The 27,684-nt window shown below is 38.8% G+C and overlaps 1 protein-coding gene across 4 annotated transcripts; it reads left to right on the forward strand.

Moving 5' to 3' along the window:
• The first annotated feature begins 985 nt into the window (after positions 1 to 985).
• On the forward strand, positions 986 to 27,355 carry XPA (XPA, DNA damage recognition and repair factor). Of its 4 annotated transcripts, XR_015548985.1 has the most exons (8): positions 1,016 to 1,202; positions 5,249 to 5,359; positions 12,662 to 12,767; positions 15,312 to 15,477; positions 17,259 to 17,376; positions 20,769 to 21,007; positions 22,623 to 22,689; positions 27,134 to 27,184. XR_015548985.1 is itself a non-coding variant. In XM_087419442.1 (6 exons), the coding sequence occupies exons 1-6, from the start codon at positions 997 to 999 to the stop codon at positions 27,280 to 27,282; spliced, it is 753 nt and encodes a 250-aa protein (XP_087275568.1). In that variant the 5' UTR covers positions 986 to 996; the 3' UTR covers positions 27,283 to 27,355. The 4 variants fall into 4 exon arrangements, 2 of the variants coding, with proteins under 2 accessions (XP_087275568.1, XP_004423292.1); XR_001390111.2 differs by lacking the exon at positions 22,623 to 22,689 and having other exon boundaries at positions 27,134 to 27,355; XM_087419442.1 differs by lacking the exons at positions 20,769 to 21,007; positions 22,623 to 22,689 and having other exon boundaries at positions 986 to 1,099; positions 27,134 to 27,355.
• Positions 27,356 to 27,684: the final 329 nt, after the last annotated feature.

Here is a 27,684-nt window from a genome sequence, read left to right on the forward strand (position 1 = left end):
TACATAATCAATAGATTAGAACCACTAGGTTGTGCTTCTCAACCTTTAACCATTGAATTAGTGGAAAATCTCAGTGTGCCAGGTTGTTCTAAAAACTAGTCCTAAATGGTATATGTAGTAATTAGAACTTAACGTTTTCTGGTTTCAATTAAATTTTATTTGTAATAAAGAAAAAGCATACATTTTTGGAAAAGCATGCGATGTTTCTTTTGCTCCATTTGCCGTTCTTTTGGGAAGTCAGGATTTTGGGCCCAAATCCAAATCCATGTCTACCTAGTTGCAGCTCATCCACACTGAAGGAAATGCCATGGAAAAGACAGCCAAGCTCACGCATACCAGCCTTGGTACCAGGTGCTGCATTTACTTGAGGTCACACAACAAGTGAGAGTTTGAGCCCAGATGTTCTCATTTCACATCTAAGGCTCTGTCCCCTAGGCCATGGGTCCAAAGTCAAGTCAGGTCAATCATCTATTGGTCTCTCTTGATTGGCACTGCTATTACGACTAGCTGCCAGCACTTCTGGACGCTTTCTGTGTGCCAGGCATTATTGTGCTGAAAGTCTTTACATCTAATCTTCCCAACAACCCAGAAGTGGTTCCATAATTATCTTCATTTTACTAAAAGAAACTGAATTCAGGTTAAATAACTTGTTCAAGGTCACGCAGATGGTATCAGACTAGGACTTAACCCAAGTCTGACTCCAAAGCCCATATTCTGACCCACCAAGCTAAACTATTATTTTAAAAATGAACAGGTCCTGAAAATAATCTCTTCTTTTTTCGCTTCTTAGGAGTACGCGCCGAGCGTTTTTCCGAGTCACAAGGCCCCAGGTAGTCCCAGCCTCTGCGCGTGCGCAGACTCCCCCTGCCGCCCCTCCCGTCCCGTCCTCCTCAAATTGCGCAGGCGCGCTGCCTCTCAGAGGCTGCTGGGTGGAGCCGGCGCGGGGGCGGTGCCAGCGTCGGGCGGGGCCGTGGGCACGCACGCTGCGGGGCGCCAATGCGCGTGCGTCGGTCCTGTCAGGAGGTTGGAGATGGCGGCAGCAGAGGGAACGCTGGCGGAGCCGGCGGCTTCAGAACAGCCGGCGGAGCTGCCTGCCTCGGTGCGGGCGAGCATCGAGCGGAAGCGGCAGCGGGCGCTGATGCTGCGCCAGGCCCGGCTGGCGGCCCGGCCCTACCCGGCGGCGGCGGCTGCGACTACCGGAGGTTTGGGCCCTGGGCGGCGCCTGCCCCTTCCCTCTGCTGCGGGCGGCCGCCACGTCCCGGCTGTGGCGTCTGCGTGCGGCCCCTCCCGCAGTCCCGGAGGGAGTCCGCTCCGCGGGCCTTGTCGAAGCGGGCTGTGCGGGATCACGGGCGAATCCGCGTAGCCCAGGCGCCCTGACCCCCAGCCCGGGCTGTCCTCCCTGCACCTGGGCGGTCCCACGGCGGTCCTCAGCGTGGGGATGCAGCGCCCTCGCCGACGGGTGGTGCCCGTGCTGGCCGGCGCCTCAGCCTGCCCTTGCTATTCTCTTCCTGCAGCGCTCCCACCGGCCCCAGGGGTGGCCGTTGTATCCAGCTTTTGGACTTGTGACCCGTTTCAGTAATACTCCTGCACCTGCTCCCTCACTCGTCCATTCAGCAAGCGGCGATTGAGTGCCTGTTCTTTACCCGCACAGTGTTTGCTCCGTGCTGGGCGCCGAGAGGGGCAGGCAGACATTAGCTACTGCCTTCGTGGGGCTAACAGTAGCACCTGGTGTGCTGCACATTTTTCAGATTAGCTAATTTGATTCTCACAGCTAACCTGGAAAATAATTAGGGCAGGGTTTGGTATCCGTGTTTCACTGATGTGGAAATCTAGGACCAGAAAAGGAAAGGGGTTTGCTCAGGTTCATCCCAGCACGTGCACAGGCTGATCAGGGCTAGAACTCAGGTCATTGACATTGGGTTCATGGCCTTTCCTTGCCACCAGCTGCCTCTACTATACTAGGTGTCTCTCTGACCCTTAGGAAGAAAGGCTGTTATCCTTGTGTCTGGATTCTCTTGTCTGGATTTCATCTTCCCCTTAGAGCAGCCCTTGGTTGCCTGTCTGTCTATCATGTAGGGGGGTGTGTGTGTATGTATATATGTATCTATCATGTAATTCTCCACTGGGGTCAAGTAATAATCTCCCCAGGGTACCTAACGTATAGTTTGGTTGACATGCAGTTCTTCAGGAGTACCTCGATAACTTGAAGTACGTGTGTTCCTAAAGCAATATCCTATACTGTGTGAGTAGTTGAGCACGGTTTAGAGCTGTGTCATCTGCTACCCCTTTCATCAGCCAGAAGTAAGGAAGAGCGAGAAGAGTCTGAGGCTGGCTGCACATCTTGATATTCATACTGACACTGATTCTGCAAATTCCAGCCACTTTTCCTGGTTCTCGTCTCATCCTTTCTGCTTTCTGGTGGTTTTCTTTTATTCCTGTTTCAACTTGAGGCATTCTAGAGTCAGGACAAAAAATTGTTCATTTGCATTGATTAATTCACATTCATGATTCCATAAAGGTTTCTACATCTGTACTAAATAGCTGTGGAACAGGGGTGCAAAGTAGAGCATAAACTGGTATTAAACTTCTGATCATGGAGTGCAGGGTGTAAGATTTCTTAGGCAATTACCTAAGAAGTGAACTGTGTTGTAGCATTGTGTACAACCTGCTGTGCTTCCAGAGTTAGGTGGGTGCTGAGATTTTTATCTCTGCAGTAGTTTTATTTCAATGTACTGTACAGTCTTCATGTTCTGTGTGTGCCATGTCTGACACATGCCATGAAAAAGACTGAGGAGAACTTGCTTAGAATGTGCGGCTAAGAGTGGTGCTCAGGGCCTGGGGAAACAGCAAGGCATAGCAGCAGAGAGAAACTGGGCTTTGTTTTTGGTGTGATTTAGCATTGTTCAGGATCCTGCTAACGTTATGGCTCCAGCTTCTCTCTTAATTCTCATGGCCCTCACAGCCATTCCAATCGTTTGCTACACTGTTCATGAAATCAGAATGTTCTGGTACATTCATCTATTTCTATCCATCCAGTGGATATTCCTGGAATGCCTAACTGTTTGTCAGAATTAGAGAGATAAAAACACTGTCTAATGGAGGGATATAGAGAGATGAGCAGGCAATATAGTATGAGAAGTGTTGTTAACAGTGGAAACAGGCATCTTATAATCTAATCCCTTTATTTAATAGAGGAAGAAATTGAGGCCAGAGAAGGGGAGTACCTTAAGCAAGATAATACATATTAAATTTAATTTTTTAAAATGAGTTACAACATGCATCAATACGTAAAATGCACTCATCTGAATTTTACCTCTGTAAAAGCTCATGTAAACACCACAGCGATCAATATATACACATTCCCAGAACCTTAGAAGGTTCCCTAATGCTACTTCCTAGTCAGCCACCCACCCTCAGAAGTAACTACGGTTCTGACCATTTGATTAGTATTATCTTCTTTGAACTTCCTGTCAATGGAATCACGCAGTATCTGGCTTCTTTTGCTCAACATGATACATAAGAGACTGATCCACGTTGTTGCATGTAGTGGTAGTTTGTTCGCTTATATGTTGTGTAGTATTGTTCGTGTTGTTATACCGTAGTTTTTCCATTTTCCTTTTGATGGCTGTTTGAGTTTCCAGTTTGGGGCTATTATGAAGGAAACCTTTGTGAGCATTCTTGTACATGTCTTTTGGTGGACGTGTCCACTCATTTGTATTGTGTATATGCCTAGAGATGGAATTGCTGGGTCACAGGGGAGGTGTATGTTTAGCTTTAGTAGGTATTGCCAAACAGTAATTAAAGCAGTTTAAAATCTCAGCAGCAATGTGTGACAGTTCCAGTTGCTCCACTTCCTCACCATTTGGTATTGTCAATCTTTTTTATTTTGTGTATTCTGGTAGGAGTGTAGTGATATTTCATTATGGTTTTAATTTGTATTTTCCCAATGACTATGATGGTGAGAACTTTTTCATGTGCTTACTGGCTATTTGGGTATCCTCATTTGTGAAATCCCTATTCAGATCTTTTTCCTTTTTTTTTATTTTTTATTGTGGGTTATTTGTCTTCTACTAATATATAGGATTTCATTGCATATTCTGGATATGAGTCCTTTGTAAGATATACATATTGCAAATAGCTTCTCCCAGTTTGCATCCTGTCTTTTCACTCTCATAAAGGTGTCTTTTGATGAATAGAAACTCTTAATTTAATCAAGTCCAAATTTAGCAATTTTTTCTGTTATGGTTAGTACTTTTTGTGTCCTGTTTAAGAAATTTTTGGTTACCTGAAGTTATTCTCCTATGTGTTCTTCTGGAAGCTATATTGTTTTACGTTTCACATTCAAGACTATGATCCATTTAAAATTTTTTAATCTGTATTGTATGAGGTAAGGTCAAAGTTCATTTATTGAGAAGACCATCTTTTTCTCACTGTTTTGTAGTGGCATCTTTCTCATAAATCCCAGCACTATTTATTGAAAGATGATCTTTTCCCCACTCAATTGCCTTGGAGCCTTTGACATAAATTAAATGACCAACTGTGTATAGGTCTGTTTCAGGACTCTCTTCTATTCTGCTGCTCTCTTTGTCTTTGTGTCAATACCACTCTGTCTTAATTACTGAAGCTTAATGGTAAATCTTTAAATCTGGTAGTGTAAATCCTCTAATTTTGTTCTTTAAGATTATCTTGGCTGTTCTAGGTTCTTTGTATTTACATATAAATGTTAGCATCCACTTGTCAGCTCTAACCTCCCCGCTCCCCCCAGCCCTGCCCACCCCCACAACTGCTGGGATTTTGACTGGGATCACATTGAATCATTAGATAAATTTGGGGAGAACTGACATCTTTACAAAGTTGAGGCTTCCAATCTATACCTGGTATATTTCTCCATTTATTTAGGTCTTTGATTTCTCTTAGTGGCATTTTCAGTGTAGAAGTTTTACACATCTCTTCCTAGGTGTTATTTCTTAATTTTAATTGTAGGTTCTTGTGGATATTCTACATACATAATTACATCATCTGCGAATAAAGACTGTTTTCTTTCTTTCCAACCTTTATGCCTGTTTTGTTTTCTTGCCATATTGCACTAGCTGGGCCCTTCAGTATAATGTTGAATAGAAGTGGTAATAGTGAACATCCTTGTCTTGTTTGATATATATTAAATTTAAAGAAAGTTCCTGTTTATACACAATGAACCACATGGGCTTACCTAGTTCAACTGCTGACCACTTTTACTTACATTTTGTAGGCATGGCTAATGTAAAAGCAGCCCCAAAGATAATTGACACAGGAGGAGGCTTCATTCTGGAAGAGGAGGAGGAAGAAGAATGTACAATTGAAAAAGTTGTTCATCAACCAGGTAAAGTGTGTTTTCAGAAAATAGGTACCTAGATTGGTCATTTTGAGTAACATGCATAATTCTTTGCAAACTGATGTTAAATAACACCACACTTACTTTAGTCAGTGAGCAGATTTACTTTATAAGAGTGATAAAGTTTGGCAGTTTTGCTAGTAGATTAAAAATTAAACAGATTTGGCAATGATTAAGTTGTGGTTTGTGTACTTGGGGTTGACGCTCTCTGTTGTTTTATAATAGGCAGGGATAGCCAATATATTGACTGATAGAATAAATACTTGAAATTATCTTGCTAGGTTGAAATGAGGTGCTAGAACCCAAGAGATAAAATTTAAAACATTCTTTTATTTATATTTGGAGGAAAAAGTGGTTTACAAAGTATAAGATAGGGAGACCTGGCATAAAAAGAATAATATAACTCTATTATCTAAGGTTAAAGTTTTGGTAAATCACTTATACATACATATCTGCTCCAGGTGAGGATACTTTCACACTCTTTGAAAAAGATGAAGGTTTATTTGATCATAAGTTTGATAGCCAGTAGTGTAATATAACAGCTTAAAAAACCTGTTCCAGTTTCACTGCAGCACCAGAAGGTTAGGTATTCATCAAGGTCGGTAACAGTCCTGCTCTAGTCTGTGTGTGTCTAAACTATTGTTTTCAGAAGCTGAAACTTGAAGGATTAAAATATTTTTCAGTTTGGGTGCCATATTTTAAGAGGAACATTGACAAGTGTATAGGGTCCAAAACAGGGTGGTCAAAATGGAAGTCTTGAAATTGACATGTGAGGAACAGTTGTCAAAACCCATCAGATTTAACTTGAGAAAACTTCCAGCTGCCTGCTAATGCAAGAAGCATAGGGCAGAGAGATTGTACTTACTGTGATTTGCTTTGGAGGGCAGAACTTGTAAGAGTGGGTGACAATTACAGTGAGGGAGATTTCAGCCCAGTATAATGAAGGTGTTACCTCACATATATTTAGCACTTTGCACTTACAGAGAGTTGGCACCTGTATCTTGTGAGCCTCAGAGTGACTCTGTGAAATGGAAAAAATTCCTAACCATGTGAAGTGCTGCCTCTAAATAGCAAAGCATTGGAGGGGTTCAGAGATTGAAAGACCACCTGACCAGGATATTGTAGAGAAGCCCTATATAGGAGGGAAGGCATTGAATTCAGTGGCCTTTAAAGTCCCTATGACTTTATGGATGTGAAGACTCATTGTAACTATTTTTCTAGATTCCTGAATCTACCATGTAAGGCCTATACTTTGATTTAACAGGTCATGCAACAAATATTTGAGAACCTACTGTAGTGCCTTGCTGTTTGACTAAGGTATGCACGTGGCATGTGTCATTACTGTTATTCATGCATTGATGCTAGGGCTGCTGCTTGCAAACGGAACTCTGGTAGTGAATTTAATTAAAATTAGAAAAGGTCTGTTGGTTTGCAAACTGGCCCTGTACACAGAGGGCAAGGAGACACCGAAGAAAGAGGCAGAGTGCTCCAGATTGGTAGGTGGCAGTTTTAATAAGCAAGGGAACTTATTTATGAGGCTTGTCTTGGGCGACCATAAGACAAGTAGATCTGCTTGTCACTCACCTGCCAAATCTTAGAAGTTTATATAGGGGCCTTAACTGGGTTCAGTCACGTATTCAGTCCAGATGGTCTCAACAACTTACTCTCTCAAGGCTGTGCTCCCACTGTGGGAACATTGGGCAGAGCGTACATTCCAAGGACAGAGGAGGGGTTGAGGATCCTCTGATTTCCCTGGTCAACTGGTAGTCACATTCTCTCTTTTACCTTCTCCAACAGTGTCCCCTTTGGGAGACAAATTAGAAAAAGGCCCTCTTTCTCTGGGCTGACTTAGCCTGGGCCAGGGCTCCTGGCTTAAGTGGTCATAGGTTGCATTTTCACCTGTTTGCCCCCTTGGCCAAATGCCTTTGCACAAGGGGCCTACTCCTACAACTTTATCTGGCTGACCTATGTAGATAGAAGAAAACAGGGGGAGTATATTTTCTATCACCTTTTTTTGGTTAATTTTTAAAGACAATCTATTTCTTCAGCATAGCTGAGAAAAATAAAAAAAATTTATCTGAGTCATTAAGCTTTGCTGCCTGTAAAGCAAGGCCTATCAGATGCTTTTAGAATCTAGAACAGTGGTTCATCAAAATCACCAGGGAGACTTTGTTAAAACACAGATTGCTGGGCCCTATCCCTAGAGCTTCTCCCTAGAGAGTCTTCTGATTTAGTAGGGCTGAGGTGGGGTCTGAAAATTTGTTTCTATCAAGTTCTAAGTGATGCTGATGCTGCCGGCCCAGGGGCCACACGTTGAGAACTCCTGACTAAATAATTAAACCCATTGTGTGCTTGAGGACTGTGGTGAACACAGCTACATGGAGACAATGGTGTGTAACAGTGAGGTCAGTGACTGTTTTTATTGTCTTTTTAAAAAATTATTTTTTTAAAAGAATTGTGATAAAACTAACATAAAATCTACCATTTTAACCTTTTTAAGTGTATGGTTTAGTGGCATTAAGTGCATTCATGTTGTTGTGTGACCATCACCACCATCCATCTCCAGAATTTTTTCATCATCCCAAACTGAAACTTTGTCTCATTAAACAATAACTTCCCATGCAGTTAACATTTTGATTTATTTTCTTTGAGGCTATTTTTGTTATGTGAATGAAAATGTAATTTTCTTTAACAAAAATGTTGTTGAGAGCATTTCCCCATTTCTTAAATATTTTTTGAAAACTTTCTTTTTAATGGTTACATAATATTCCATTTTATGGCTGTACCCTAATTCGAGTGCAGCCCTTTTGTTTATTTCTTATTTTTTCTATTTCTAATAATTGTTGCTGCAGTGAATATATTTGGAGGTAAACTTTTGCCCAGATCTCTGATTCATGGCAGTAGAGTAACAGACCCAAAAGTATGTATATTTCTGTTAAAGTTTTACATATTAAAAGAAAGTTAAATTAACAGGGATGGAAAGAGTAAAAAATTTAAAAGCAAATAAATAAATAGACCTAACTTTTTCCAAATGAAATAACATAATCATGTTAAAGAAGGTGAGGGTGAGGACAGAAAGTACTAGTCCAAATGGTTTATGAACATAGTATTTAACAGTACTGTATACCCTCAGTTTTTGGTGGGTGGGGTAAGGGGAAGAACACAAAATTCCTGATCTCATTTTATAGAGTGATATGAGTGAAGCAATTCTGAAACTGTCTTACATGTACTGTAGGCTCAAGCAGATGAGTAAATGTTGTGATGTTGTTGGGAGCCAGAGTTCTTACTGTGGAAGAAGAGACATACAAATATAGAATTTGTATTCTATATTTGGGAGAAGGCAAAGAAAGAATCCTGTGGGAATAGATTAAAATTGGCAGTATCAGTGTGAACTCATGATTTCTAAAATACGTATATGCATGTGTAAGTGTACATGTGAACTAATAAACGAATTCAGTGAAGTAGTAGTATACAAAATCAATATATAGAAATCTATTACGTTTCTATACACTGATAATGAATTATCAGAAAGAGGAATAAAGAAAACAATCCCTTTTAAATGTACCCTAAGTAATCTACAGATTCAGTGCAGTCCCTATCAAAATTCCAATGGCATTTTTCACAGAAATAGAGCAAACAATCCTAAAATTCATATGGAACCACAGAAGACCCTGACTAGTCAAAGCAACCTTGAGAAAGAAGAACAAACTTGAGGCATCACACTCCCTGATTTCAGACTATATTACAAAGCTATAGTAATCAAAACAGTATGGTAATGGCATAAAAACAGACACATAGATCAGTGGAACAGAAGAGAGAGCCCAGAAGTAAACCCATGCATATATGGTAAGTTAATATACAACAAAGGAGCCAAGAATATACAATGGGGAAGACAGTCTCTTCAATAAATGGCTTGGGAAAACTGGACAGCCTCATGCGAAAGAATGAAACTAGACCACTGTCTTACGCCATACACAAAAATTAACTCAAAATGGATTCAAGACTTGAATGTAAGACCTGAAACCACAAAACTAGAAGAAAACCTAGGCGGTAAGCACCTTGACATCAGTCATGACAATGATTTTTTGGATTTGGCAACAAAAGCAAAACTAAACAAGTGGGACAACATCAAACTAAAAAGCATCTGCACAGCAAAGAAACCATGAATAAAATGAAAAGGCTATCTACTGAATGGGAGAAAATGTGTGTAAATCATGTGTCTCATAAGGGGTTAATATCCAAAATTATATATAAAGAACTCATACAACTCAATAGCAAAAAACACAATCTGATTAAAAAATGGGCAGAGGATAGACATTTTTCCAAAGAAGACATACAGATGGCCAAAGGGTACATGAAAAGATGCTCAACATAACTAATCATCAGGGAAATGCAAATCAGACCACAATAAGATATCCCCTCAGACCTGTTAGAATGGCTGTTATCAAAAAGACAAGAAATAACAAGTGTTGGCAAGGATGTGGAGAAAAGAGAACCCTTGTGCGCTGTTGGTGGGAATGTAAATTGGTGTAGCCACCGTGGAAAACACTATGGAGGTTCCTCAAAAAATTAAAAATAGAACTACCATTTGATCCAGCAATTCCACTTGTGGGTATTTATCTGAAGAAAACAAAAACGCTAATTCAAAAACATCCATACACGCCCATGTTCATTGCAGCATTATTCACAATAGCTAAGATATGGAAACAACCTAAGTGCCCACTGATGGATGAATGGATGAAATAAGTATGGTATATATACATAGACAGTGGAATGTTATTCAGTCAGAAAAAAGAAGGAAATCCTGCCATTTGCGATAACATGGATTGATCTTGAGGGCATTATACTAAGTGAAGTAAGTCAGATAGAAAGACAAAGACTGTATGATCTCAGTCAGATTATATGTGAAATCTAAAAACAAAAATACAAAAAACCAAGCTCCCAGATACAGAGAACAGATTGGTGGTTGCCAGAGTTAGGGGATGGAGGGTGAGTGAAATGGGTGAAGCGGGTCAAAAGGTACAAACTTGCAAGTCATGGGGATGTAATGCACAGCATGGTCACTATAGTTAATAAGACTGTATTTCATATTTGAAAGGTGCTGAGAGAGTAGATCTTGAAAGTGCTCATCACAGGAAAAAAATTTTGTAACTGTGTATGGTGACAGATGTTGACTAGACTTTATTGTGATTATTACATAATATAGACAGATATCGAATCATTTTATACATCTGAAACTAATGTTACATGTCAATTATACTTCAGTAATAAGGTGTGCATGTGCATGCGTGTGTGTGTATATGCACACATGCATATATTTCCCAGCTCTGTCCAAAGAAAAGGCCTTGAAGCAAAGAAAGCCCAGCATACCTGGTGTCCAGATCTTGGACTCTGATAATATTCCCCACTAAAAGGAACCAGGGCCCTTCAGAGAAATAGCTGATTCCAGGGTTGGGACCAGATGGCTACAGGATGAGCCCAAATCTGAGACAATTTCAGCACCAAAGTAATTAAGTACACTAATAAATTACATACTATTGAAAAAATGGGAATCCGTGAGTCTGTGTCAATAATAGATAGATACATGAATGAATGAATAAATGAATGATTGGGGGAGAGGGAAGGCGCTTGCTTACAGTAGACTGCCAGTTTCCAAATGGTAAGGTAGTGATGGAGTTGAAAAATCTGTATATTTAAAATTTTCCGTTATAAAATATTTTTAAAATTAGGAAAATATATGCACATTTTGTGGCTTTTAATTAATAATGCTATACAGTAGCCTCCTAGTTGGTATTTCTGACTGCAGTTTCTCTATTCTAGTAATCAGTTTTTCTGAGGTCACTTTGACTACATTTTTAGTTTTTCCTTTTGTCTATAGCTATGCCCTTCTAATATTTTATAAAGAAGAGTGATTTTTTCGCTAGAGTTTAGTGGGATTAAGGGGTGGTGGAATATTGACCGACCTTCTTGTGTTGGAAGTAGGTAAGGGAAGCCAGTGATAGGATATGTTGAACAAGTTGGGAACAAATGACATCTCCCCTTTTCTTCCCACTGGGAGTTGTGGCAGTTCTCCGAGTTGGAGCTTGGCAATAGCAATCAACCTAAAGACTTACTAGGAAAACTTCAGACTTAGAGAACCAATTCTATAGGATAAAGATCCTTAGCTAGGTATTTGAAGTCCTTAAAAAAAATCTAGCTTTACTCTACCTAGAGTAGTTTCTGTGCTGGGTCTTGAGGATGTATAGCTAAATACCATCTCTACCCTCAAGAAGATTATAATCTAGTGGTTGAGACAGATGAAGAGGAGGAAGCTGTTTGCTCTCTTGGTAGGGAGTGGAATGGAGGGAGAGAAAAAGTTTCCCATTTGGAAGTGAATTCTGTATTGTCTCTCCTCTACTGTTGCCTTGTTCTTTACTGCTCTTTTCTATGTTATATGTTAGTGCCCATCTCCCCTGTCTGTAATCAGCTCCCTCCCCTCCCCACTCCCCTGGGACTAATCTCCCTCATACTTTCAACAGTACTGTGGTAGGCCGAATAATGGCCCCCAAAGATGTCCACATCCTAATCACCCTGGAACCCATGAATATATTACCTTAGATGGCAAAAGGGACTTTGCAGATATGATTAAGGTTAAAGACCTAGAGATGGGGAGATTATTCTGGATTGTCCAGGTGGGCCTAATATAATCACAAGGATCCTTAAAAGTAGAAGAGGGAGGTAGAAGAGAGTGAGGGGGAGATGTGATTATGGAAGAAGCCAGAGTGATGTGAGAAGCTGCTGTTGCTGGCTTTGAAGATGGAGAAAGGAAGTCATGAGTCGGAATGCAGGAAGCCTCTAGAAGCTGGAAATGGCAAGGTAATAGATTGTCCCCTAAAACCTCCAGAAAGGAATGCAGCCCTCCCAACACCTTGGCTTGAGCCCAATGAGACCCGTGTCAGACTTATAAACTACAGATCTGTAAGATAATAAATTTGTGTTATTTTAGCCACTAAACTTGTGGTAATTTGTTACAGCAGCAATACAAAACTGACACAAATACTTTACCTGGTTTGGGTTCAAAAATACTTGATGAGTTGATAGTTTTTTTTCCTTTATATTATTTCCTTTGTCCTCTTAAAAATTGTTTTTAAATAAATGTAAGATTACTTAATCAAGGTTTTATTTTGTCTTTTACATAAATGTGTTTGTGTCAGGCATAAAATAGCTGCTGATAAGCTAATAAAACAGAGGAAAATGTATTGTTCTAGTGACAAAAAAGGAAATTTAAAGAATTAATCTTCCTTTCCTTAGGACCTGTTATGGAATTTGATTATACAATATGTGAAGAATGTGGTAAAGAATTTATGGATTCTTATCTTATGAACCACTTTGATTTGGCAACTTGTGATAACTGCAGGTACATATTTTATTTCAGACAATGTTCTCAAATTGCTCAAGTTTAATGTTTGCATGTAGGTTTAGGGCAAAACAATAATTAGATCCATTTAGATTTAATATTTTCTTAGTAATTATGATTTTTGTTTTGAGAGTTTCCTAAAATGTCTGTGGTTTCCATTTGCCAAAGAAATAACAGGAAGCCTGTGCTTATCAAAGTTATGATAGGCCACATTAATAGGAAGGATGCCCTTGGTTCTGCAAGAGATATGTCCTTTTCCTTTCTGTTGGCCTGGGTTTTTTTTTTTTTTTTAACCATCTCTCAGTAGCAGGTTCCTAACCATTCTCTTCCCTCAACCCCCAAGGATACCCCTGTTTCTTACTTATTCCAGTGTGTGTTGACACCTTGGTCAGAGGACTAGGGCCTTCAATGAGAGGAGGGGAGTAAAACCTCTCCAGCTACTCCCCTGGGGCTCTCCAAACACCTCTTTCCATTCATTTTTTTATTCTCCTGAATAGGCAGGGAAGAGAATAGATGAGGGAAAAATCACATTCCTCTGTAATTCTTTTTCTTCTTCTCCTAGCCTTTATCCTCTTTTTATATCACCCTAGAATAATCCTTCTCACTTCACATGGTTCTCCTATCCCTACTGTTTACTTCAGCCAAATCCTGTGTTGGTGTCTTTCACACCTTAGCTCCTATCTTGGATTCTTATTTAGCCCTCTTATCTGTTACCTGTTCCCACCTCTTGTACCTCCAGCCCCAGATCAACTCCTCACTTACCTCGAGGACCTGCCCTTTCAGAGTTCCTGCTGTAGACATTGGGGCCCATCACCATCAACTCTGCTGAGTAGAATCCTTAGAAGATAGAATGGAAGATGTTTATGGTCTCATGATCAGATTTGTGACTGGAAATGTTCTGGCTCCTGTTGGAATTATAAATCATAAACTCTATTCCCACTGACACACAATGTCATTAACGCACATGGTAGTTAAGGTCCACAGTATTATCCTTCTCCTTAAAGTACAGATAGCTTTTGGGAAGTGAATTTCCACATATAATCTTATTTCCATGAGAAAATGGAAGCAACTGATGTATCAATTTAAAGAAAGTTGTGTAGTAGTCTGAAAAAAATATACTTCTTAAATTTAAACATTATTAGGAACACAGCCCTCCATTCTGTTTCCTTTCAACATCTTCAAAGATTATAATTTTGGTACAATGTAGTTTACCTGTGCCCTCCTTTAGTTTATACTTCCAAATTATTTAGCTTTCTTAAAGTTATTCCCAATTTTAAGTCTCCCTCCCTGACCTATACCCCTCTTCAGTATTCACCATTTCAGTAAAGGCCAACTTCATTCATTGGCTATTTCTCTACTATCCCATGTTTAATTCCAGATCCATTTGGCTCTGTTCAAATCATATCCTGAATCCCTCCACTTCTCATCTTCTCTCCCACTACTACCTCACAGTAGGCCACCATCTTGCCTGGACCACCATAGCAGTAGTCTTCCAACTGGTCTCTTCTCCCTACTTTTGCACCATTAGTCTCTCCTGCATATAGCATTTTACTCAAAACTTTTTAATGGTTTCTAATCCATTTAGAATAGAATTGTCTTCACCATTGCTTACAAGGCCTCTGCTTATCTCTGACTTTATCTCCTATCACTCCTCACCATCACTTAAAGCATTCTGGTCACACTGGCCCTCTTGTTGTGAGCTCCAGTTGCAAAGCACACTCCTGCCCTAGAGCCTTGGCACTTGCTGTTCTCTTTGCTAGGAATGTTCTTTCTCTAGCTATTCAGAATGTTCTCTGGCTTCTTAAGGGCCCTGCACAAATGTCCCCTCATCAGTGGCCTTCTCTGATTACCCATCTATCTGAGAATTTCTATTCCTTTACCATGCTTTTATTCCATGATAGCACTTTTATCTCTCATTATGTTTGCTTATTGACCGCCTTCTCCTAACTAGAATGTAAGCTTCATGAAAACAGGCTTTGTTTTATTCTTTGCTGTATTCCTAGTGCCTCGAACAATACCTGGCAGGTAGATGGAGAACAAATGAATGAGAAGAACTAGGTAATTGATTATGTCTCCATTTTTACCTTGGCTGTGAAAAAACTCAGAGCCAACTGGAAACTCACTGTGTTGGGGCAGTTGGACCTTGCATATTTATATTCCTTCTATTCCACCCATCCTGACTTTATGCTTTAATTTATATTTTCTCACTCATTGAATCTTAGTTCTCATTTATATTTGCTGTACTCTTACAAGTCATTTCTAATCCTTTATGAAAAGAGGGACTTTAAATAAGTAGAAACATTCTTAAAATGTTACATGACGTGGATCTTCTGCTAATACAGCTTCTCAGAATAAGTAAAAGATAAAAGTAGTTTTTGTTAGAATTTTTGTGCTGCTAATTTGACTTGAATAGGCAGGGTGAGTTGCCAGAAAAAGTATTTTCTATGTTCCTGTTTGCATGCATGCCCCTAGGTTGCTGGGCTATTTGAAAACTTAGTTTATTTAAAATAACTAACTTATATAATGGGCTTAATTTGTTTTCAGAGATGCTGATGATAAACATAAGCTTATAACTAAAACAGAAGCAAAACAAGAATACCTTCTGAAAGACTGTGATTTAGAAAAAAGAGAACCAGCTCTTAAATTTATTGTGAAGAAGAATCCTCATCATTCACAGTGGGGTGATATGAAACTCTACTTAAAATTACAGGTCTCTAATAAGTTATATTCAGTCATTTTAAATCCTGGGTCAGGTGAAGTTTTAAAATGAACTTGTTATAATTAGTTTAGTTTTTGCTTACAGAGAGTTAAAAAGATCTTTTTCATTTTGTTGTTGTGCATCAGTCACAGTCATACATAATGACATTTAATAACATGTTTTCTTATTTTGCTTTTTGGTGTGGCACTTTGGAGCAAATATATCACTATTGGGTGATGTTAGGAGTACAGTTCAGAAACTAAGAAAGCTTGGAGTAAGAGCCAGTCCTCGTTTCCCTGCCCATCCACCCACCCCTGAAAGAAAATCTAAAAAAAAATTTCAGAAATTTCACAAATGCCTAAAATCTAACTCCATTTGGGAAGTACTCACCTGGAACCCTATGAGTGTCCATGTAACTCTGGTATGTCTCAGAGCAGATCCTCTCAACTCCTCTTGCTGCAGTTGTGTTACAGGTGTGCCAAGTGTTTACCCACTTAGCATCTTGGGCTGCTGGAGTGCCCAGGATGGTGCCTTGAATCACAAGCAGCCTCCTGTATCTACCCATGAATGGTACTAATAATATTCTTTTTGTGCCATTATATAAAAAATATTGGGAGGCATTGCTTTAGAGCAGTTTGAATTGGAATATACAAGAAAATCCTAGTATCTTAAAATTAAGAAGCCACATTGTAAAACTAAACATATACTGAATTTCGTTAATCATGAGACACTATCAATTAGACGATTCACCATTATTTTATGTACCATTAAAAATGAAAAATGCTGCTAATTAAACCAATGCTTTTTTATCACTTGGTGCTGTTATTTTATACTTACTGAAATAGTACCATTAGACTTCTAATAGTTTTTTGTTATGTATCAGGTTTGTGCTTACATAAAGAGGAAAATGCAAGAACAGCAGGTGTGTTAAGGTGTTCCTGAACTTCTTTACATTCAGAGTCCAGTTTTTCTGAGCCTCTTTTTGACTCAGACTTGTTCAAGTCCCATTAAGCACATTGGTGATGCAGCATTTTCAAGGATGTTAAATTGTGGAAAATGTGATGTTTTAGAATTTATGAAATACTGGTATATCATTTTATTATGTTAAGAAATTTGTTGACCAAATTTGATATTTTGGTCCCTTTAACGTATGGTGAAAGAGATCCTGAGCATAATTCTTAGTATATTATTCTCCTAAATGTAAATATATATTGTAAAGAGTAAAGATATATAATCCAAAGTTTTTAATCTAGAATAAAGACTTCCCTCAAGGTCGTTCAGCTACCAAAGTTTTAAAAAAATTCATATTCAGAAGATCAGAAGTTAGTCAAGTGGATGGAAACTGTTACTGATTCAGGAGGAGAAGAGTTGTGATTGATTTCCTGTGGTGGGAGATTTTTGGAGAATATTATTCTCATATTTAGATCTGATGTGGCTACTTGGTCAGCAAGGTTTTTTGGTGAGCCTGCCGAAACTTACCAAATCCACTGAGTACATGTACTTCTGTCGATTCATGTGAAAACAATGAATCAGAGAAACAATTACAGTCAGAGGACAGTTTTTCTATTTATAATCAAATGTAGCATACATTTACTGAGGGTTTCATAGGTTTGGGTAGAGGTATTATTAGAGTTGTTTCCTATCAATATCTAAAATCTTTTAAATTTCAAATATTTATAAAATTATACTTGAATTAGATCATTCTTTGGTACCTGTGGATTTAATAATTATAACTTTATAATATTTTACAACTCTGAATCACAACTAATTTAAATATGGATTCTGTATTGTAGATTGTGAAGAGGTCTCTTGAAGTTTGGGGTAGTCAGGAAGCATTAGAAGAAGCGAAGGAAGTTCGGCAGGAAAACCGAGAAAAAATGAAACAGAAGAAGTTTGATAAAAAAGTAAAAGGTAAGTGGCTACATTTATATGATGAAGGACTGTGTTTTACTGCTTTGCAGCAAGCCTTTAGCTAAGTTCTTCCTGTTTAAAGATATAATGTCATCAATAGATTGGAATGTTTTTCTTCATAGATTGAAGTAAAAAAGACTTCGTTTGCTCTCAGTAGGTTGGTGTTTGAGGCTGTCAGTGCAAACCTCATGGTACTGCATTTCTAAAAAGCATGTAATCCCTCATCTTAAAGTGAATCATATTTTTATATAGGAAGGATGGTAGGATCAGGGATGTATCTGGTCAAGGATCTGGCATCAATTCAGTCTTAAGTATTACCAATAGGTTTATAAAAAGCAAAGATATCCACCAGCAAATCCCTCTAATTGCTTAAAATGAAAAAATCATGCCTATGTCTTAGTCATCCAATTTAGCAGGTAGAAGGAACCTTCTAATGTCAGCTAGTCTAATCACTTTTATTTTATGTATGAATAAAAGACAAAGAAAGGTAGAGTGACTCCTTACATAGATAGGTGTTAGAGAGTTGGGACTGGAAGCAGGCATTCATGACTGCAAGTCTGCATGGTACGTTCGTTCTTCTGTCCACACCTCTGTCCGTCCGTGTGACCATCATTCCATTGTCCATCTGTCTCTGTATTTATTTGTCCATGCATCCATCCCTGTATGCAGATGTGCGTAAGTCTGTCCATTCATCCATCCATGCAGTAATTGCGTACTGTCAGCTGTTCCAGGCCCTGTGCTGACATAAATGCTGGAGTCACAGGTTGTCAGAAGAGAAAGACTGGTACACTTCAAGTCATGATAGCATACGATAAGTACTGTGACAGTGATGAACACAGGGCACGGCAGGAGCACAAGGAGCACTTTTTGCTGTATCACAGAATCCCTAAAAAGAGTTTTAAAAAGTAGGCATGAGTGTTCTTCATACAGTAACTGTAGAGTCCCAGTGTAAAATAGATAGCACCTATTTTATGTATATACAGGGTTCTGCGTATACTAAATTGATCCATTTAAAGAGTGTCTTAGCCGTAATAAATACTTCAGCTTATGTTTTTAAGATTTAGAAGAGATTTTGGAGGGTGAAAGAAGATAGCTCAGACATCTTAAAAACAAACAAAAAAAGAAAAAAAAAAGAAATTGAATGTAAGCCTGCCTTGTTTCTTCTTATCGTGAGGGTTTTTCCCCCCTTTTCATTACTAAGAGTAATTCGTGTGCAGTGAAGAAAAGTTAGAAAACTACAACTTCTATCCCATGATTCTACTATAGAGACAATTGATAGTAACAATTTGTTTTTCCCTGCTGAGGAAGATTCGCCCTGAGCTAACCACAAGGCCACGAGGGCTGGCCCTCAATAGTAACAGTTTTTTTTTTGGTGATGAAGATTAGCTTGAGCTAACATCTGTTGGCTAATCCTCCTCTTTTTGCTGAGGAAGACTGGCCCTGGGCCAACATCTGTGCCCATCTTCCTCTACTTTATATGTGGGACACCTGCCACAGCATGGCTTGATGAGTGGTGTGTAGGTCTGCGCCCAGGATCTGAACCCAAGAACCCTGAGCCACCTCAGTGGAGCCTGTGAACTCAACCACCATGCCACCAGGTGGGCCCCTCGATAGTAACATTTTAATGTCTGTTTTTCCATTTCTCTTCTATGCAAAGACCATTTAAAAGTATTTTTTATAAAAACAGAAGCACTTTTGGACATTTTTGGAGTTTATCAAGATAACCCTAAGATAAACATCTTTATAGACATCCTTATATAAATTATAGTTACTTAAGATATCAATTCCTGAGCCAGACCTGATGGCCTAGCGGTTAAAGTTCATCTTGCTCTGCTTTGGTGGCCTGGGTTTGGTTCCCGGGCGAGGAACCACACCACTCATCTGTCAGTAGCCATGCTGTGGTGGTGGCTCACATAGAAGAACTAGAAGGACTTACAACTAGAGTGTACAACTATGTACATTGGGGAGGGAAAACAAAAAAAAGAGGAAGATAGGCAACAGATGTTAGCTTAGGGCGAATCTTTCTCAGCAAAAAAAGATCTCTTTAAAAAAAAAAAGATATCAATTCCTAACTCAGAGGGCAAGCACACTTTTATGGCTTTGTGGAGAGGTTTCCTATAGCAAACTGTGCCATGTAAGAGCATTTCATTGAAGAATCTTCCCAAAATTAGCCACTGTTGCACCACAGTCTTCAAAAATACCTGCAAGAACCAACTGAGAGGATTTGGAAAGACTTCTTTTGAATTTGGTTCTTTTCTTTAACCTTTTCATTGTTCTACCCCAGCCCTTCCTCTCTTCCAACATCAAGGAGAGCCTTGAAGGATAAATTAACAAAAGGCATCTTAAGGGATGTGAAAGAGGAGGGTGTATTTATAGACTAATTATATATTAGCCCAGGGTTTTTGTTAACCTCAGCTACCTGAATCACCTCAATGCTTCCCTCTCTGCTGCCTCCTTAAACCACTTTCCTGATGGTATTTTGGTACAAACAATAATATATGGATAAAGGAATTAGAACTTGTTCCTGCGAAGTGATGAAATATTTTAAAAAGGAAGGCTATCTGTAATTTTTTTTTAGGTACTATTTGTGTAGTTTGGTCAAGATGTCATCTAAAGGTGACTAAATTCCTATGATTTGGCTAACAATAAAAGATTATGGCATCTGTTTCATTTCATTATGCTTTTTTCTATAAAAATTCTAAGATAATCATATAGATTAAATATTAGTATGAACAGAATGTTTCTTTTAAGATTTACACAATTTTCCTAGGTATTTTTTAAAGAAATATAAACTCAAATATAATTGGCTGTTGTTCTCACTATCTAGTCATATGTTGCTTAACAATGGGGATATGTTCTGAGAAATGTGTCCTTAGGTGATTTTGTCATTGTGTGAACATCACAGAGTGCACTTACACAAACCTAGATGGTACAGCCTACTGCACACTTAGGCCATATGGTACTAATCTTATGGGACCACCATCATATATGTGGTTTGTCATTGACCAAAATGTTGTTATGCAGCACATGACTGTAATAAATTGCTGCTTTTAATTACCAGTTAAACTACTATAGATTTTCTTCATCCTTGAAGAGTTCAGATTTGCCCTGAATTTTTTCTTGGATCTCTTAAGACTGGTTTCTTTAATTCAGTTCATTTCTTGTTTGGATGAAGCATATCTTTTGAGGAAATTTTTCCAGGTGGTTACATGAGTGGTATATTTTCCAAGTCCCTACAAATCTAAGAATGTTTTTCTGTTTCTTCTGCATGTGAAAGCCTGAGTTCTCTCTCAGTTGTATAAACATTACTCCCTTGTCTTCTGGTGTTGAATGTGCAGAGGTCAATGCGATGCCTTCTTTAATTATGGCTTCTTCTTGTTGATTTGCTTTAGAGCTTGGTGGATATGTTCCTGTCCTGAATAGGCCACAAAGGGCTGAGAGTGGAGTAGACACTGTAGAGATTAGGAACAAGGAGCTTACTATGCAGTTTGCCCAGAAGGCTCAGAACAGAGAGGAATAAAAGCAAGTCTAAAAGTTTTTTAGTTGAAAAGAACTTGGAACCTGGTTCCTCTTGGTCTTCTGATTTTGATCCACAAAGAAGCTGACACAAAGTTTACTTCTTTATGGAAAGGTAAGAGATTACATTTACCTGCTTTTAGAATATGATCTTCTATTTTATCAGTTTGAGAAACAATTGATCTTACTATAGAAGAAAATTCAAGTATCAATAGTATAAGGTATAAAAATATAGACAAGGTGAAAGATAAGAATTTCCCTGTCAGCAAATTCAAATTGTTATAGATCTCTTAGATCCAAGAAGGCAGAAGTAGAAATGATGGTATCACTGCTGCTCAGTTTAACTGGAGTTCAAAAAATGCAGTATGTGTTGGCCTTGATATTGGATGGGAACATTCAGTAGTACAAACACAGAGAACATTTTGGGTTTGCATGCCTCCTTTCCACAAATAAGGTGGAGATAAGGCTTTTCTTTAAAGTTATACGGTAGTCCCCCCTTATCTGCGGGGATACATTCCAAGACCCCCAGTGGATGCCTGAAACTGAGGAGAGTGCCAAACCCTGTATATACTATGTTTTTTTCCTATACATACATACCATGATGAAGTTTAGTTTATAAATTAGGCACAGTAAGAGATTAACAATAACTAATAATAAAATAGAACAATTATAACTATACTGTAATAAAAGTTATGTGAATGCGATCTCTCTCTGAAAATCTTATTGCACTGTACTCACCCTTCTTCTTGTGATGATGTGAGATGATACAGTGCCTGCGTGGTGAGACGAAGTGAGGGGAATGACGTGGTGTCAGGCTACTCTTGACCTTCTGACCATATGTCAAGGAGGATCATCGAGCCATGATGTCGATGGTTGGCTGTCAAGAGCAGACAATGTTGAGGGTTAGAAATCCAACAAAGGGATGATTCACATCCTGGGAGGGACGGAGTGGGATGGCACGAGATTTCATCGTGCTACTCAGAATAGTGCACAATTTAAAACTTACAAGTTTATTTCTGGAATTTTCCATTTAATGTTTTTGGACTGCAGTTGACCGTAGGTAACTGAAACCACAGAAAGCGAAACCTGGATAAGGGAGGACTACGGTACTCAGCTTTCTCTGACTTAGTACTGGTAGAGATTAGCCTTCTAAAAAAAAGGAAAATTAACCTTGGTTGTTTGTAACTATGCACGTTTCCCCCAAAAAGAAGTGGGTAAGAAAATCTTATTTTGAGGGCCCTTCTAAGTTGGTGGACATTCTACATCCTAGGCCTGTGGTTACATTTATGACTATGTTCAGGCTTCTCTCAGGAGAGTTTGAAGGACACAGTTCCGTTACTCTGCTTCAGTTTATGGAGGACAAAATAAGAGCAAAGTGTCATATGTTATTTTGTCACTTCCTTGTGATTTTTTTTCTCTGGTTAACAAGGGGCGCTCTATGCCAAAACTTTCTGCCCTCCCATTAAGTATTTAGAAGTATCTGGTCTCCTTCAGCCGGTTCTCTTACAAGTTTACCTCATAAGCAGCATTGGGCTTCTGTGAATACAGGCTGCCTTTTTTGCAAAATCAAGATATTAAGCCAAATAAAATACAAGTTTTAGAGGATATAAAATAAATTTTTCATTGGAACAAGGATTTAGGGGAAAACTTCTTTGGGTAAAAAGTATAAGCAATCCCTGAACATATTATTAGCAAGACTGGTTACTATGAACATTTTTATAAATTTGCAGGAGAGGCAGTCCACAGCCTTCTGCATTGTGAAGTTCTCGGCCAGTGGGACTAGGAAGTTGGAACACGGTAGACCACTGTTTTGTTCTCTGGCTTCAGTTAAACCTTCTCCCCACCCCCAAGGTTTCCTTAGCTCTCCCAAGGCCTGTCAAACCTTTCTTTTCCCACTCGTCTAAAGTCTCTGTCCTTTCTGCCTTCCTCTTCTCATTCTTAGCAGTAGGTAGTTGACTTCTACTTTCCAGAGCTTTAAGTTGCTTAAATGAAGTAATGTGAAAAACTTATTAATCTTTATTTAAACAAATTTTTTATTTCACCAGATGTTGACATTTTGCCACATTTGCTTTTTTCTCTCACTCATACACACGTTTTGCTGAACTATTTAAGTTACTTGCAAACATTGTGATTCTTATCAATACTTCATGTTCTCTCCTAAAAACAATGACATTTTTCTACGTAACTGAAAAACCATGATCATACTCTATAAATTTAACATTAACATAATGCTGTTATCTAGTATATAATCTATATTTATCTTTCCCCAGTTGTTCCAGTGTCCTTCATGAAAGCTTTTTAGTTGTTGGATCCAGGGGCCAATCAAGGATGATGCATATCTAGTCTCTTCTCGTTCTTTAGCTTTTTTATCTTTCATGATGTTGACATTTTTGAAGAGTCCAGGCCACCTGTCTTGCAGGATGTCCCTCCATTTGGATTTATTAGCAGCTTGTTTCTTCACAGTTAGATTCAGGTCAAACATTTGTGGTAGGAATACTTCCTAGGTGATGTGTCTGAGCACATCACATCAGGAGACATGTGATATCAGTTCTCCTCCAAGAGTGCGAGTCAGTTTGACTGTTGGTTAAGGCCGTGTCTGCCAGATTTCTCCATTGTAAAGGTACCCTTTTCCCTTTGTAATTAATAAGAAATCTGTGGGGTGACTCTTTGACACTTTGTGAACATCTCATTCCTTAAGTTTCACTCAATGGTTTTAGCACACTGGGATGATTCTTGCCCGAGTCAATTATTGTTAGGGTGGGTATAAATGGTGACTTTCTATTTCTGTTATTCTCTCTACAATTGTTTGGCTTCTTTTGGAAAGAAGAGCTTTTTTTAGTACCTGGATTCATGGATTCTTATTTGCAAATCAGTGTTCCAGTCCATTCCTGTCATTATTCGTTTCGATGCTCAAATTGTCCCAAATTTGGCCAGTTGAAGCCCCTTTAAGCCAGCTCCTGTCTTTTCAAAGTTTTTATTTGGAAATAATTTCATACTTACATAAAATTGCAAGGATGAGAATAGTACAAAGGAAACCCATATATCCTTTACCCAGATTTACTTATTAACACTTTATGCCGTTTGCATTCATTGTCTATATATACACACATACACATATTTTTTTCTTAGCTGTTTGAGTAGGTTGCATACATCATCACCCTTTACCCCTAAATACTACAGTGTGTATTTCCTAAGAATAGGAATATTCTCTTAAAAAACCAAAGTATAGTACTGATATTTTTATCTAATCTGTTGTCCATATTCTAGTTTTGTTAGTTGATTCAGTAATGCCCTGTATAGTTTTTCATTCTAGTACAGGACCCCGTTTAGGATCAGGTATTGGCTTTAGGTATCAAGTCTTTCTGAATTTCTTCATTTTGGAATATTTCCACAGCCTTTGTCTTTTATGACATTGACATTTTTGAAGAAATTTCTTTCCTTTCCCTTGCCCCACCTCTTTAGAAATAATGTTTTTCATTTGGGGCTTTGCTGATGTTTCCTGAGGGTTAGATTCAGGTTATGCATTTCAGGCCGGGGACAGTACATAAATGATGTGTCTTTCTCAGGGTATCACATCCGGAGGCATTTGATGCCCATCTGCCCTCAATGGTGATGTGAATATTTTTGATTTGACAAGCAAAAAAAAATGTAAGACCATGCGAATATCCTGCTTCTCCTTAGCACTCCTCCCTAGATTTAGCACCTATCTGGGTGGTTCTTGCCTGAACCAGTCTTGAGTATGATGGTTGCAAAAACTGTTTTCTAACTTCAGTGTTCCTGCTACATTTAACCACTTGGAAGTCAGCGTTCTTAAAGCATCCTTTCCCCCATTTGTTTATTATTGGTATGGATTCATTAATTCCTATTCTTCTCAGTGGCTTTTGGTTCATTTCTGTCCTTAATTATTTTGGTGCTACAACCGTCTCAGATTTGGGCCAATAGGAGTTTCTTCAAGCTAGCTCCAGTGGCTTTCTGACATATCTTCTTCATTCGTTGAGCACTCCTTTCTGCTTTCTAGCACGAACACATGTATGTGTACATTTTTACGTTGTCATACATGTATGTGTGTGTGTGTGTGTGTGTGTATATATATATATATATAAATTAAAACCTTGAGTTCACACTCTATACCCAGTTCTAATCCAAAATTTTAGGGTTCATTCCAGTTTTCTCCCTTTCCTTATTTGTGACTCCCTTCTCTTGACAGTGAGAAACCTGCTTCCCATGATCTTTAGTTATTTGATGAGTTCCCCTGTATGTAACTGATTTCCCATCGTGTCTGCCTCCTCTGTAGGGACACCCTCCTTTCCTTTCTTGGGCTCCCCCACCTACCACGCATGCCTGCTTTATTATGGCTTTAGGACTGGATTGTTCAGGAAAGGAAAGAAGGGCAAGAAAATGACAAACATCAGTTTTTTAATAATTCCATTCTAGCACAAGTTTTTCCAGGAAATGTCTAAAATACTGAAGATTTGGCATTATTCTTGTCATTATATATCTTGCTAGACTAGCTGAAGGATGGGAAGAAAAAGCCAAAAGTCAATATAAAACCTTATGTTCATTTATGACCAGTTATGGCTAGTAAGCCAGATTTTTGTTAAGTATTCTTTTAGTGTTAGGAAGATAATTTTCTTATCTCTCTTCCTAAGTTTGCATAATGCTCAAATTAGGCAGAGGTTAGCTTAGCAGTGATTGGGATGCAGTCAGATTTTGAAAGATTTTCTCAGTGGGGCAGTAAAGGGAAAGTGGTCAGGATACCTTACATCTGAACAAAGTTGAAAAGCTGGTATTGGAACTCAAAAGGGAGACATCTTCCTGTCATTATCTGCAACCATGAGGCATCTGTGCAGTTCTGGTCAGCATATCATTTATTTCTTATTTAGAAAATGTCCTAAGGTAAAGTAAAAGGATAGAGGGCATTCCAGATATGTTTAGGAAAAGTAGGGTTCTTCAGAATATGAGAGGATATAGGAATAAAGATTAGCATTTGGATGAACATGATTTTCCCCCTAGTTTGGAAACTGTCTAGAGGTGTGCACATTGAAACATGAAAGTAATAGTCTGAGATAAAGTGCTTTTCATACTGGAAGTATGAACAGACAGCACAGCTCAGTGCTTAAGAACATGGACCTGAGCTAGACTGTGCCTCTGGCACCAACTAGCTGTTTGGCCTTAGGCACAACTTAGGTAACTTCTCTATGCCTTAGTTTTCTCATCTGTAAAGGTGGGATGATCGTTGTACTTATCTCAAAGGGTTGTGAGGATTAAATGTGTTTGAATAGAAAGTGCTTTGAACAGTGCGTGATACATACCCTATATGTTTGCTTATCCTCATGATATAATAAAGGCTAAAAATACAAAGATTCAAGTAGTATTTTGATACTACTTATCTTCTTCAGGTAATATGCAATCTGAACTTTTAAAATGTGATTGACTTAGTTGCTTTTCAAAGTATCCAGCATAATTATTTTCTTTGTACAATGACATTTTAACATGATGTAGTGGAAAAAGTTCTAAACACTGGAATAAACGACGTGGGGTCACATGCTATCTCTGCTGTTTCCCTACCTGCAAAATAAAATGAAGTAAAATAAAAACTCTTTGGTTCTTTCCAGCTCTTAATAGTCTGTGATTCTTATATTTAGGTTGTACCTTGCAGTAATTATTAGCCATCTCTCCCCTAAAATATTGCTCTCGTTTTATAGGATAAAGAATTTAACAGACTTAAGGTCACTTGCACGAGCACTTTTTCTAAGATGAAACATCAGCATAGTAGCAAGAGTGCTTGGCTTTCTAGTTTTCTTGAAAGCAAAGCTTTACTTGCCTCTTGTAGAAGTAGCTCCTGACTTATATGGAACTTAAAAAATGCTCCTTATCCTCAGTCATCCCAGCTGACTCCCCTTTCCTGCTGTGGCATCCAGTTTTCCATAGTCAGCTGCTTGAACAAACCCTGTTCTTTTACTCATCTGAATTGGGTTTTTTGCTATCCCTCTAACTCACGTATCCCATATTTCTGAGTCTCCCATTTCACTTGACTCCAACAACGACATGAATGATTTCATAGGCCAAACTGGTGAGGGAAGAAAGTACGCTTGCCAAGTGTGTATAATCAATTTTGATTTGTTATAAAATTAAGGTTTAAACCGTATTTGGTTTAAACACACAACACTCATGGCTGAAAGCCAGATGGATTTTTGGAGTCAGCTGAACAGCACCACTGAAAGTTTTATTTTTTTCTTAGAATTACGGCGAGCAGTAAGAAGCAGTGTGTGGAAAAGGGAAACAATTGCTCATCAACATGAGTATGGACCTGAAGAAAACCTAGAAGATGACATGTACCGGAAGACTTGTACTGTGTGTGGCCATGAATTGACATATGAGAAAATGTGATTTTTAGTTAAGTGATCTGTTTTACAATGTTTTATATTTAAATAAAAGAAATTTAGATTGGTCCTGTTCAAAATTCACCAAAATGTAACATCTTCATAGATGAGTGAAACAAACACTTGCATAAATAATGATTGTGTGTGTTGTGTGTGTTATGTTTGTATATGGCTTATGTGTGTTATGGCTTAAGAGCAAGTTTCAGTTAAGGTCTAGCAGGTCAGGTGTGGGCAAAATATTGGGTCTGTGATTGTTTCTTTCTACAACAGGGATGGGAGCTGAGTGGTCAAGTAGGTTCAAAAGTGATAGGTTAGGAGCCAGCCCCCGGTGGCATAGTGGTTGGGTTAGCATACTCTGCTTCAGTGGCCCAAGGTTCCCAGGTTGGGATCCCAGGCGCAGACCTACACA

Source organism: Ceratotherium simum, chromosome 29, assembly GCF_057802395.1.
Source record: "Ceratotherium simum simum isolate JZ-2026a chromosome 29, ASM5780239v1, whole genome shotgun sequence".
Lineage (NCBI taxonomy): Eukaryota > Metazoa > Chordata > Mammalia > Perissodactyla > Rhinocerotidae > Ceratotherium > Ceratotherium simum.